The 13,226-nt window shown below is 52.9% G+C and overlaps 1 protein-coding gene across 12 annotated transcripts in view; it reads right to left on the bottom strand.

The window, feature by feature from the left end:
- The window catches only part of TEX264 (testis expressed 264, ER-phagy receptor), a 32,921-nt gene extending 25,712 nt beyond the window's left edge, over positions 1 to 7,209 (bottom strand). The window contains exons 1-3 of one of the 12 annotated variants that reach the window (XM_077990293.1): positions 7,125 to 7,206; positions 6,072 to 6,254; positions 3,889 to 4,180 (exon numbers count right to left, since the gene is read on the bottom strand). In XM_077990293.1, the coding sequence (XP_077846419.1) occupies positions 3,889 to 4,180; positions 6,072 to 6,199 (420 nt within the window). In that variant the 5' untranslated portion in view covers positions 6,200 to 6,254; positions 7,125 to 7,206. 12 annotated transcript variants of the gene reach the window in all.
- Positions 7,210 to 13,226: the final 6,017 nt, after the last annotated feature.

The following is a 13,226-nucleotide window of genomic DNA, read 5'->3' as shown; positions in this document are numbered from 1 at the left end:
TTGCTTAAGTCCCAAACACAGCAGCGGTAGTGGTGGTGGCATGGAGTGGGGCAGGAGGTAAAGGGCCAGCCTGGCAGACAGGATGGGCCCACAGGCACAGTGACAGCAGCCCATCTACTAGGGCCTGTCCACGGGCCAGAGCAGGCCAGGATCAAGCGAGGCACTCAGGGTCTTCCCAGCTCCTTCCTTCCCCTCCAACACTGAAGGCTCCCAGAGGGACAAGGCCCAAAAAGGGAGCCTGAAGTCACTTTCCAAGCCCCCAGCACCCACCCCAGAAGCAGGGCTGAGGGCAGAGCAGTTTTTCTAGTCAGGACCCTTCTTCAGCCATGCAAGGGCAGTATGGACCAGTGTGTGTAAGGTAGCAGATCTGTGACTGATATCCACCTACACATGACCCTTATCTCTGAACTCATCCCCCTTCCCTTGCATACCTTGAAGAGGAATGGCCCACACTCCATGAATGCTGGGCTCTGAGGTGGGTGAGTACACCCATGAGCCCCTGCCAGGGTCTGTCCACTTCCCAAGAGACTTCTTCCCTACCTTCCCATCCCCAACCATGCCAAGGCTTTCAGGGATGGAGAATGGAATCCTTCCTCCTGCCTCACAGGAACCACTCACCCAGACCTGCAGCCTCTTCCCATATAGGACTCCAGGGCTCAAGGCTAAGAGCTCCAGCAGCAGCTACTATGAACAGGTCCACAGCAACTGCCACTGTCCCACCTTAGTGGTACCCTTTCTTGTGCTACTTCCTGAGTCCACACCCAGCCTAGGTGGGACCAGCTTCCTCCCTGCCCAGCTGAGGACAGGAAGAGGCATGCCTAGGGAACTGTCCGTCATACCTCATGGGGGTGGGCAGCATCTAAAGGTGGCAACTCTCACCTGGTTACTCACCACCCCACTCACAGAGACTGACACAGCCTCACTGCCTCTCCACACTCACAGAGAAGCAGATACTGGCACCTGTTGCTCTGGGCAAGGGAAGGACACAATGGGGGTGGGACACTCAACAGGTCAGCCTCTATTCTCTTTCTCTGAGAACCAGAGCATGCCCCAGACTGCATACTGCTGGTGGAGGCAGCCTAGGGGGCAAAAAGCTTGGGTTCTCAGCCCACTCCAGGACCAGAATGGGGCCTTTCCTCTAGGCTCCTAACACCCACACACTGGCAGGTCCTGGTCCCCATGGTACCCTAGTGCCCAACACAGAGCCTCGTACAGAGCAGGTGCTCAGATATTTGTTAAATGAAAACAAAAACGTATGAGATCAGCACCTTACTCCTACTATCTGAACCTGTTTTCCCCTCCATAATAGGGACTGTGGACCAGGAGGCCTCAGGTCCTTCCGGACCAGTCTGTGATAGCCACGAGCACCTGAAGCCTGGGGATCCATGGTTCCCTGAACCTGTTACAATCTCTGTCAGGCAGAGAATGCAATGACCAGCTCCCACAGTAGATGGGGACCCAAGTGTCCCTGAGCCATCCCACGTGCCAGCGTGTGATGTAGCTCTAAATGGGGACACAGGTGTCTTTCGGACTGACACAGGACTGGGAGGGGCAGGGTCACAAGGGCCATCTTGACCTGTTCATCATCCTCTGTGCCAGCCAAATGACCACAGCCAGGCCAAGGGTCTAGGTTTGCTCAGTCTGACCTCTCAGCACATGTTAGCACAAGTGGTTTTCCCACCTGTCTTTGTTGTTGTTAAGCATCTGTTGAGGGCTAAGTGCTGGGATAAATGCCTCACCTATATCACTTAACTCTTCTCAGTCTACTATGAAGCAGGTATTTTATCATTACTCTGCAGACAAGGAAATACAGGCTCAGAAAGATTATGTGATATGCCTAAGATCACTCAGCAGGATAGTGATGGGACAGAATCAGAACTCGGGATTGCTAGCCTCAAGGCTGTGCTCTCAGGCCACAGTCCCCCAGACAAGCACCCAAGTCAGACTATGACCAACCAACCCTGGAGACCCAGGGCCCACCCCATGGGGTCCACCACATCTCTGGGAAAGCTGCAGGAGGCAGTGACCAGGCCAGAATATCCCATGCCAGGTTTCTTCCATCTCACTCTTCCCTAGACCAGCCTCCAGCACTGACCCCAGAGTACCCTGCTGCCTTAGCCCTTTCCCATCCAGGAATTAGCACTTCCAACCCAAGAGGCAACATGTTGATTCCAGAACAGGCAGACATGCCAATGGGAAGAGAGCCAGATGCAAGGACTCTCCTTGCAGAAGGCTCTGACAGGGCCAGGTGTGGAAGGAGGAGCAGGGGCTTACACAACAGAGCCTTTGAAGGGGTGAGGGTCACACATCTGATCTAGGAGCTCCCCATAGCCCACTGTCTGTCCCATCTCACTCAGGCTCCAGTGCTCCCAACTTCAGTTAGTGCCATCTCCTGGCCATGTGACTGCAAAACCTCAACCAACCCATGTCACCTCTCACCTGGGCCCAGCCCAATCTCTTCTATGGCCTCCTGCCTCATCTCCTTCCCTCCTCCACTTGCCCTTCAGCTAACTTCCTAAAACAAAGGTGGCAAATTGTGCCACACCCTTCTCTTCAACCTGCTGTACTTCCCTACCACCTGGCTGAGCAAACCCTTCCACCTTTCTCCACCCACAACATGTCTACTAACCACAATTCTCCGGTCATCCCATGTCTTCAGGCTCTTGCTGTCGCAGTTTTCTTAGCCAAGTACCCCTTCCCAACAGAGCAAAAATTCTACTTACGTGAGAAGGCCCAGTAGACATCTACCCCTTCTCTGAGCCTCCCCAGCAGACTCATGGCAGCCTCCCTGAACCTACAGCTCAAAGTTCTGTGGACATCAAGCACAGTGTCTTGCTGCAGAATCACTTGTGTGGGGCTGACATGTCAGCCACACAGAGCTTCCTGAGGGCACAGCCAGGTCTGATTCATCTCCAGAGTGTAGGTGTAGAGTAGAACCTGGCACAGACAGGGAGCCAGCACACCCTGTTTCAACTAGTGCCCCAGTGAGCCAGTCAGCAGGCATTGGGTAGGCTGCAGGGCTTGTCCACTTGAGCTCTCCAGGCAAAGAAATCAGAGCTGGGGATTTCAAATGCTTGGTTTGGCACAGCTTAGTATTAGAGGCTGAAGAACCCTTGACAGAGCTGCCAGCCCATCCAGCTGTGGGCAGCACCACCCCATAGCATAGCAGTAGGCTACACTGGCAAGCTCTGACTCACCATAGGTTGTAAGAACAGCCAGACGCCCACAGGGTGCTAGTGATGCTGGATTAGTCTTTGACATCAGCATTCTGAACAATCTTAGTAGCTCATCTGGCTCCACTAGCCCCCTAGGCCATCTCCCAACTAGGCAGCTTGAGGTCTAAGGAAATGCCATATCACTGGGTTGGGGGGCATCAGAATGGCTGAAGAGGTAAGATTCCAAGCCCCATGCCCAGGGACTGCCCTCTCAGCCCTCAAGGGCCTACAACTATGGCAGGAGAGCTGAGGGATGGAAAGCACAGAAACAGCAAGATGTAACCCCAAAGAGTGGGCAGAATCTGAATGGCTTGGCCTTAGAGCACTGGCCCCAAATGGAGATGGAAGGAGGGATGACAAGAAGAGGAGGCAGGGGACCAAAGTCCTGGCAGAAGCTAGGGATTCATGGTGGTATAGTCCACTGCATTTGGAAATCCACAATTAGCCATGGGCAAGGGGAACCAGACCTGGGCAAACAGAAAGCCCACATATGGATGCTGGGAGCAGAAGTCCAGGCTAAATCTGGAAGGCGCTTCAAGCTCTTAGAGGAGGGGTGTGAAAGCCAGCTTGAAGATTCTCCCACCCTTTCCTCAGCAACCAAAACTACCCTCCCCAAAGAAGCCCTGGCCCACCAGGTCCATCAATGGAGCAGAACCCCATGGAGGCTCCTTACCATGTGGGGGTTGTCATAGTAGACAGCGATGGAGCGGAGCTTGGGAGAGATGCTGCAGCTCTCGGTGAAAAGCCGCCCAGTCTCACCATAGGGCCCCATGTGGAACTTGTAGGCCACAGTGACGTTGCGGATGGGGGGTGACCCAGCACTCACTGCCACCCCAGCCAGCAGCCCTGAGTACCCGGCAAAGGCCAGCAGCGTCAGCAGCAGTAAGAGAGTCAGGCCCCCAATCAGGCCCAGTAGTAGCAGGTCCGACATGGCTCTGGACCCCCCACACTGCACCTCAAGGCAGCTGTAAAGGAGAAAGAAGGGAGAGGAGGCTGGTAGCCTGCTCTGACAATGTGCCCACCTGCCCGCCAAGCAGTTCTGGCCCAACCTCCTCAGTCCTGCCTTGGGTGCTCTGACCCAGAGAGGGGAGGGGCCAGAGGTGTTTACACACAGAGTGACCTAGAAGGGAGCTACAAAGGATGACTGAAGCCACAAGCCTCTTTATTTCTTAATCGCAGTTGGTGAGGATCTCAGAGCAGCTCTACCTGTGAGCTGGCAGCCCTGGTCATACCTGGGGAAACTGAGTCATAGAGGGGCACAGGAATGAGTCAGCCAGAGACATACTCCTGGCCCTGAAAAGTCTCCCCCAAGATGCACCAGATACCAGCCAGCCTGCCTTTCCTCCACATTACCTCTTCCTCCCCACAGCTGAACCACGCCACCAGCCCAGCCTCCCCAAGCCTCAGGGAGGACTGCCAGAGGGAGGACTGGCAAATGCTAGGGTTCAAACACTTATTAATGAACAGGGAGACAAACCATACCGAACAAAAACCCGTGAGGGAAAATGTGCCTCAGGAAGAGAATTCCATAAGAAACTCTCCTTTTCTAAGTACATCTGGCCTTCAGGGACCTTGCAATCCAGCAAGCTCACCCATCCAGAACCAGAGGAAAGACCAGAGCAAAACGGCCTGAACAGCTAGAACAAAGTCCAACACTAAGCTTCCCAGACTTGAACCACCAATGTTAACAAGCTTCATCCCAATTTTCCAGCCCATAGAAGAAACAGTGAGGAGTAAGAGGAAAAGGCTGCTAAAAGGGGAGTCGCATAGCAGGAAGAAGTAAAAATTATCCATAAGAGGAAAAGAAGCTGTTCAACAGCAGGCCCAGGAACGTAACACAGAGGCCAGTGTGTGAGCTATTCAAGGCAGGCTGCCTAGGTCTTCAGGCAGCTTGGGGTCAGAGGCCTAACCCTCTTACAAGGAGGGCTTGACCTGAGTTGCCCAGGCGGGGGGAATAAATCACAGCCCAGAGAAGACTGTTTAAAGAGGAAGGGAGCCATGTGACCCACTGGGGGGACATTCCCACCTCAATTATTTAAAAGTAATATTTAACATTTAAAAAGTTTTGAAGCTGAAAAGGCCACACTGCAGCTTTGTGGAAAACTTAGCTCTGTGTAATTATTTCTTCCCTGTGGGTGCTGGGTGTTGATTTTATGCAAAAAAAAAAAAAAAAAAAAAAAACCGTCTTTGGAGTCAATGAGCACACAGTATTTGCTCACAAAGAGGCAAAGTAAATTTCTAAACTTTTTGTGTCAGGAAATTGAGGTGTTGCCCACTAGTCTCACCCATCTGTGCTTCTACCCATCAGTATCTCTCTCTTTTCTGCCTGTCCTACTCATCTCATCTCCAGTTACTTTCATTCCAATTTTATTTGATAATGATGAGAAATCTTCCACAGAACACTTACTATATGCCAGGAACTGTCTAAATGTTGAAACACAGCTACTTCATTACCTTAAAGCAATCAAGAGGTAGGTAAGGCTAAAGGTACAAGTGGTTAGAGGTTAAGAGACTTGCCTAAGGTAACACAGGTATTAAACAGAGCCACGTGGACCAAAATGCAGGCAACACAAGCCCAGACACTCTGACTCCAGGCCCCCATTTCCACTTTCTCTCTCTTCTCTGGTGACTGGCTTCCAGAAAGGCTCAAGCATTAAATCCTTGTTGGACATCTCTGAGCCCAAAGCTGGAAAACTCTCAGCATCTAGGCCCCCACTTGCCTTGGGAATGACAGACTCTCACCCTGATCTGCCATTTCAGCTGAACACTTCCTGTCTCCTCAAGGAAACTTAGTATCTACCTTTCTCTTCCTCTCACTTCCCAAACTGCTCAGAAAGGGGGGGGGGGGGAATGCACCTGTGCGTCTCAGAGGCTTGGTCGGCACGGGGAGGCGTAACATGAATTTCCCCTATATTCAAAAGTAAAGGAAGACGGTCTGGGAGTTCACCTGAAATGCCAGGCTCACTTTTAGTAACTGCTTGCATCCAGTGCGGCAGGAGCCGAGCGCTCCAGTGCTGGGAGCTGAAAGAACAGCCACCCCTGCCCAGGAAATAACCACTGAGCCGACCATCGTGCCCTGACTACCCTCCTCAGGGAAAGCCTACCGGGGCCTCTAAAGCACCGTCGTCCCATTCTCAAACCCTTTGGGGGAAATCAGAAGCTAAACCTAGCTTTACAAGGTCAGGGCTCTTCACTGGAGCTCTGGTCACGCCCCTCTTCCTGGAGGGCTCCAACCACACTTGGCGCTCAGAAACTGCCGCTGCCGCCGACCTTGGGCAGACTGCGCCCTCCCTCTAGCCTCGGTTTCCCCTCCGCTCGGAGGCCCGGCATGAACGCGTGCGGCCGGTGCCGGCGAGCGTCAGGGATGGCTGCGCCCAGCCGGCTTCCTGGTGCCGCTCACATGCGAGGCGGCGGAGGGCCGGGCCCTTAAACGGCCCCAGTCCTAGGCTAAACTTCGGTGCTAGCAGGCAGCGGGTGGACTATGGTGGGTCGGGGACCGCCGCCTCCCACTTTCGGATTCCAGCCCCTGCTCATCCCGGGCCTCGCCTATTTACTCAGAGCCTTTCTCTTCGCCCACCTCCTCACGGAGCCCCACGCACATCTGTAACTTAAGGGACGCTAAAGTTTGCAGCCCAGGCTGCGAGGCGCGGCCTTGGGGGACAGGGGCGGAGTTAAAACGCGACTCGCGCCTCTTTCCCCCACCTCCACGGCCCCGGGGCATGCCCTGCACCGGTGGCCGCCGCAGTGGGCTGCCCGTAAGAGTAGGGGCTGCCCCAACGTCGCATCCAGGCCCTCGGACCCGAGGCCATCTGTGGGCAAGACGATGCAAAGAGCGGCCCGGGCCGCGGGGGTCACGGAGGGGACACGGGGAGTCCTGAGGTCGCGCCAGGGCGGACAGGGGTCCCAGACCTACGCCCCAGCGGGTATGCCTCTTCTCTGGCCCGGCCCTCACCTCAGCAGCCGCCCGCTGCGGACGCCGATCCGCGCAGGCGGCTCAGGGCTCGGTTACGGAGCCTGCGCGCGCCCGCCGCGCACGCTCGCTCCGCCCCCTCTCGCGGCGGGACGTGGCCGTGGCCGTGGGCGCGTGCGCGCGGGAACCCGAGAGCGGAGCCTGCCCCGCCCCGTCTCCATGGCAACGGGCGTGCGCCTAGTCCCAGCGCCAGCTGCGGCGGAACCCACGGCGTACCTTCCCGCCTCCAACAAACTATCCGGTTGCTGAGGTTGATTTAGCAACACCCCCCGGCATCTGGGTTGCCAGGAGCACCATAATGACAGCCTGGCCCAGGCTTGGGTACGGGAGGCACCCCAGTGGTCCGCAGTAGAGGGCCAGGCTGGGGACCAGGGAGCTGGGGCTGAGGAGAATTTGTACAGGCTAAGGAGGTGCAGCACAGCAGTATCAGCCTCTGGCATTTGTACCACCTTTAGTCCTGCCACTTTCTCTCACTGTGGCTTCACAACAGACTTGGGAACCAAGCAAGGCATACACAGCTGAGGAAGCTGAAGCCCAGTCTGGGCTCGCGGAAGAAACTGGTGGATCCAATCTCTGCGTAGTGCAAATATCTGCTTCCTGCCTCTGTCCACCCATTCCCACTTCCGTGAGTACATTCATCCATGCAACACTTATTATCACTCCTTGCCAGGACAGTTCTAGGGGCTGGGGATAGAGTGAACAAAACCAAGGCACCGCCCTCCTGGAGTTCACGTTCCATGGGAATGCCCTTCTTCCAGGCTCCTCCCTCAGTGCCCGGGTTGTAGCTGGGGGAGGCTGGTCTACTTTTCTGGTTTAGCGATAACTTACGTGATTCCCACATCAAGTGTAAGCTCCTTGATGATTGGTTCAATCTTCGCCTCAAATTTCTGAGGACCTACAAACTACAAAGCACTCTTCTAGGGGCCCAAAGATAAAACGCTCCCCTAGTGAGAGTCCCGGACTTTTGGTGGGAGGTGGGGAACGTGACAACTATGCTTCTAAGCTTGGCTACAAGACCGGCGAGGCCAAGAGCTACTTTGGTATCCTGACAAGGACTGATGTTTGGGAGGGGATCCAGCAGATGGGAACACCACGAAGGTGGTGGTGGGAAAAGTCAGCAGTCACAGGGTGGTTCACCTTGTGGATCCCCACTACTGCACCAGCAAAGAGCAGGCTGGGCACACAGAGGCAGTCAGAATCCCAGCTTCCTTTCCCTGTGCTTCACATTCTTCCTTCTGCAGGCAGGGGAGATTGAACTTTATCTACAGGGCCAAGCCTGTCCCAGCTCTCTAGGCACACTGGCAGAACAGGCAGCTGGACCCTCACAGGCACTCCGGGCTGGGCCAGTGCAGGTCGCAGCAGTTGTTTTACCTATGAACATCAAGCACATGGTCAAACCCTCAGCTTAGGTGCCCCAGGCAGGCGGGCTACACACTTAGAAGCATTTCCTTTGACACAACGAGCGGCCATGGCCCAGGCTCAGAGACTGACAGCCTCTGCCTTCGGGGTCTGCGTGGTCATTTCTCCTGCTTCTCAGAAGGTGGTGAGCTTTTCCCAGGAAACCATTATAAGGAGGTGCCCATTCTTTATCTTGTTCTCTCTGCTCACTTCCTTTAGCCTGACTGGGGAACTCTAGAGCCCCACATCAGAGTTCAGCATGTGCCTCAGGAGCTTCAGCACCTCTTTTGTGGAAGGAGAGTCCGCTGGTGACTGGAGCTGCAGGCCATCACATCAGCCTGCCCAGCTTCACCTCAGGCTGCTTCCAACAGTGCCAAGTGAAGTCCCTTGGCAGGATCCCTGCAAGGCAGCGGCTGGCCACCAGGAGGCAGCAGCCTACTCTGCAAGGCACTTTCTTTACTCCAACCCCTTGTAACAAGTTGGAGGAAACAAGTTCGCCCAGCCACCTGCTACCACCCTCCACTCCCAATCTTTTTTTTTTTTTTTTTGAGACAGAGTCTCGCTCTGTCGCCCAGGCTGGAGTGCAGTGGCGCGATCTCCACTCACTGCAAGCTCCGCCGCCTCCCAGGTTCACACCATTCTCCTGCCTCAGCCTCCCAAGAAGCTGGGACTACAGGCCCCCACCACCACGCCCGGCTTATTTTTTTTTTTACATTTTTAGTAGAGACGGGGTTTCACCATGTTTTGCCAGGATGGTTTCAATCTCCTGACCTCGTGATCCGCCCGCCTCGGCCTCCCAAAGTGCTGGGATTACAGGCGTGAGCCACCACGCTCGGCCTCCACCCCCAATCTTATCTCCCAATAGCACAGATTCCCCTATCATGAGTCCAGACTTGGCCTTCATCTCCTCTTGCCTTCCTCTGTCCAAGGAATCACTACAGAGATTCTTTCTCTATCCTTCTTTGTACATTTCCAGAAAATTGTTTCCCCAGGGCCCCTCCCCTTGAAGAATTAAACAGGAAGCTGGAGTAGACTGTCCCTTCTTTCCCCCACCTCTCACACTCCAAAGCTCTGGTTAACTCTGTGGGCCAGTGACTTAGATTCCCCAACACGGATGACAATCAGAGAATACACATGCAGTAAGAATGCTTTCGCTGCCACCAGCCACTCACAGACACACCATCTCCCACCCTCTGAAGGCACTGTGCCCAATCCCCAGCCACTCACTGGTCTAGTCAGGGCTGCCCCTTCACTGGTCTTGCCTTGGCTGAGGACTAGCTAGCTTCAAGCCACTCTGAAGTCAGCTTGCTGTTTCCCCTGGAGCCTGGTAATACATCCTTCTTCAGGTGAACAAAAGCAGAAAAAGCCCAGTGAACCCCACTGCAACAAAGAGCCTGCCAGCAGTCTTCCTTCTTCTGCTCCTGCCTATCTCACCACCCAAGGGCTATCCCAGAGCCCACTATGTTCTAAGATCTATTCCTTTCACCACCACCCAGCCAAACAGCTATCCAGACAATTCCTTGATCAAGCAACACTGCCTTCTTGAGTTTAAATTTTATTTTACAAAAAGAGAAATAAAGAAAACTGATAGGCAGTTATACTGACTTACAATTGTTCTGTTTGCTTTTTTTTTTAAAAAAGTGACATGAAACACAAGTAAAAATAAATACGTCATAGAAACAGCCAGTTGCCCAGTCTCTGGCGCAGGAGCGCCTGCCCTGCTGAGAGGAGGGAAGCCCATGATCACACCAGCAGCTGGATCACCCAGCCACAGATGCTCCTCAAAGCCAGGCACAGGTCCCAGGCCTCAGGGGCGTCCTGAGGAAAGAAGACGGAAAACCAAAGCCAGATGCCAGGACCCTGGGGCCACCTCATTATCCCCCACTCCTCCTGGCAGCAGTCTGGTCTTAGTGGTTGTCCATAGCGACCCCCCTTAACCCACCTGGACCCTCTTCCCCTGACCTCTCTGAAGATGGTACAAGGGAAAAACCTGTCTTGGGCAGGCTGGGGGGGATTCTTCTGGTGAGTCCCCAGCCCACCCTGAGTAACACAACCAGATAACAGTCATTTTACACCCAGGTGCAGATGAGCACAGCACACACATACATACACACGCGCGCGCGCACACACACACACACACACAGCTGGGCTGAGCTCTCTTCCAGGGAGGGTCCTGGGTCCGGTCACAGTATTAGGTCCTCTCTCTTCTGAATATCATCCCAGTAGTGGCAGCAGAGAGTACCCAAACCTCCCCAAGCCCTCTGCATTGCAGACACTGCAGCCTGCTTGGCTACCCCTCCCCAACGCACTAGATTACTATGTCAAATAGACCTGCAAAAGCGAAAGGTGCACACTCAGGTCCCTGAAGAGCAAAGAAGTTGGACACTGCCTGCTCAAGTTCATCGTTATAAGACTCAGATATTCATAAAAGGCCTAGGGCCAAGCTAGTAGCACAGAAAAGCCATTAAGGGGATCACAGCAAAATACACAGGGCAGAAGAGAAGAGCTGGCAGCAGGGGAACAGAGTCTGAAGGTGACCAATGGAGAGCACAGCATTCTCAAATAGTCCTTGAGATACTGATTCCTGGGAGTAGTCAGCAGAGGGCCAGAACATCTCCCCGGTGTCCTTTTGGGGAAGGATGACTTCACCTAGTTTTGGAGGTGAAGAGCCACTGAGCTGGGTGCACAGAAGGCCATGGCTCAGAAGGGAAAGACTGATCTTCTGAGAAATCAAAAGGAAGTGGGGGCTGGGAGCAGTGGCTCATGCCTGTAATCCCAACATTTTGGGAGGCCAAAGCAGGCGGATCCACTTGAGGTCAGGAGTTCAAGGCCAGCCTGACCAACATGGTGAAACCCCGTCTCTACTAAAAAATACAAAAATTACTGGGCATAGTGGTGTGCACCTGTAATCCCAGCTACTTGGGAGGCTGAGGCAGGAGGATCGCTTGAACCCGTGAGTGGAGGTTGCAGGGAGACAAGATCATGCCCCTGCACTCCAGCCTGGGCAACAAAGCAAGACTCCATCTCAAAAAAAAAAAAAAAAAAAAGAAGTGGAAAGCAGAAGGTAATATCCAGAACACTAGTAACAAAGAATGTAAAGCCCCCAGAAGACCTTCTCCATGGGATAAGGACTTAATTTCAGAACAATACCAGGCTTGAATAGACTGACACAGAGGGCCCTTCTCTGCTGACAACTTTGGGAGTGATGGTCCTACCCAGGTCACTTAAGTTTGGCTAAGTGTTTCAACCAATCTGCAAAACTTTACCCCAGCACTTTGCTTCCTGCTCCTGAATTGAGAAATTTCATATTTAGTTGTGAATCACAAGCATATAGAGACTCCACACACTAATTCTTAGGGAAGAGAGCTCCAAGGACCAGACAGAATTATCCTTAAATCAGGAGATGATGAGATAGATGGCTAAGAAGCATAACTCAAAGTGTGGACTTCATAGATATCCAATCTAAATAAAATGATATGACCCAACATGGTTCACTTCCTTTCTTAAATAGCTACTTTGTCCCTGTTCAATTTTTATCTACAAATATATTAAGGAAATCAAGCATCACTATAAATGGTAAACCTGAATCATTAAGTAGTACTGTGTTCCCCAGGCTGAGAACTTGGCTAAACCAGATGAATGGGGCTTGAGAGGCCCTTGAAAACATTTCATGAAGACAATGGTAAGGGAAAACGCCTAGGCCTGATTTTCTGCCCTCCCTCTTATTACCAGCCACAACCCCCACTCAGGCCTGGATGGTGGGTGGAAGACACCACCAAGTGTTTATGATCAAAGAAACTGTAAAACATGGTTCTTAGGCTCTGAGATACTTCCCGCTTCCCTCACAAACATGCTTATGTTTGGTATGCATGCACATTTGCCTACCAGCACACATAAAGAGACAGCGGAAAAGTCAGAAGTGTTTTCAGGTTCTTTTCTTTAAAAAAAAAAAAAAGCAAAAACCACGGACCTGGTAGCACTCCAATTTCCCATGATCCCACCCCCAACCCCTCTACACAATAGAAACTGCACATATGAGAGAAAGTCTTCTCTAGTCAGGTCAGCCTCTCAGAATGATGGCCTCTGCTGAGTAGAAGCAAGACCCAGTCCCTGGAACACTGGGTAGAGAGTAAGCATGTGCTGCCTCTCAGAATACCCATTTACTTTCTGTCAACTTCAAAAGTCAAGCCCATCCCTCCAGGGAATGGTTTCAGTTCCCGGCTGGGAAGGTTTCCGGATTCTTGGAGGTTGGTACAGTGATTTCCTAGAAGTGAACACAGAAATACCCCCTTCTCCCGACAAAACACACACACACACACATACACACTTGCACACATGCGTCTCTGGGATCCCAGTGCTCCAGGGCCTGAGAGGCATCAGTGTAACCCAGGTTCTGAGTATGTCCTGTAAATTGGAGATTCAGTCTAGCTCACTCCTACTGCACCAGCCTCAACCTGAGAGCCCACTCCAACTGAGTCCCTTCACCATCCATTCTTGGGATGCATCTGAAAGAGAAAGCACTGGTTGGAACTGCTATTTTTAAATTATTAAAATAATTTGCATAGCTAAATTGTAGATCTAAGGCTTCCATGAGTAGAAGAGTTAAGTGTCTGGCAGGGTGCTTATGAAAACACAAAGCTTCT

This window comes from Macaca mulatta, chromosome 2, assembly GCF_049350105.2.
Source record: "Macaca mulatta isolate MMU2019108-1 chromosome 2, T2T-MMU8v2.0, whole genome shotgun sequence".
Classification (NCBI taxonomy): domain Eukaryota; kingdom Metazoa; phylum Chordata; class Mammalia; order Primates; family Cercopithecidae; genus Macaca; species Macaca mulatta.
The sequence above is the reverse complement of the archived record's forward strand: the minus strand, read 5'-3'. Positions and strand labels throughout refer to the sequence as shown.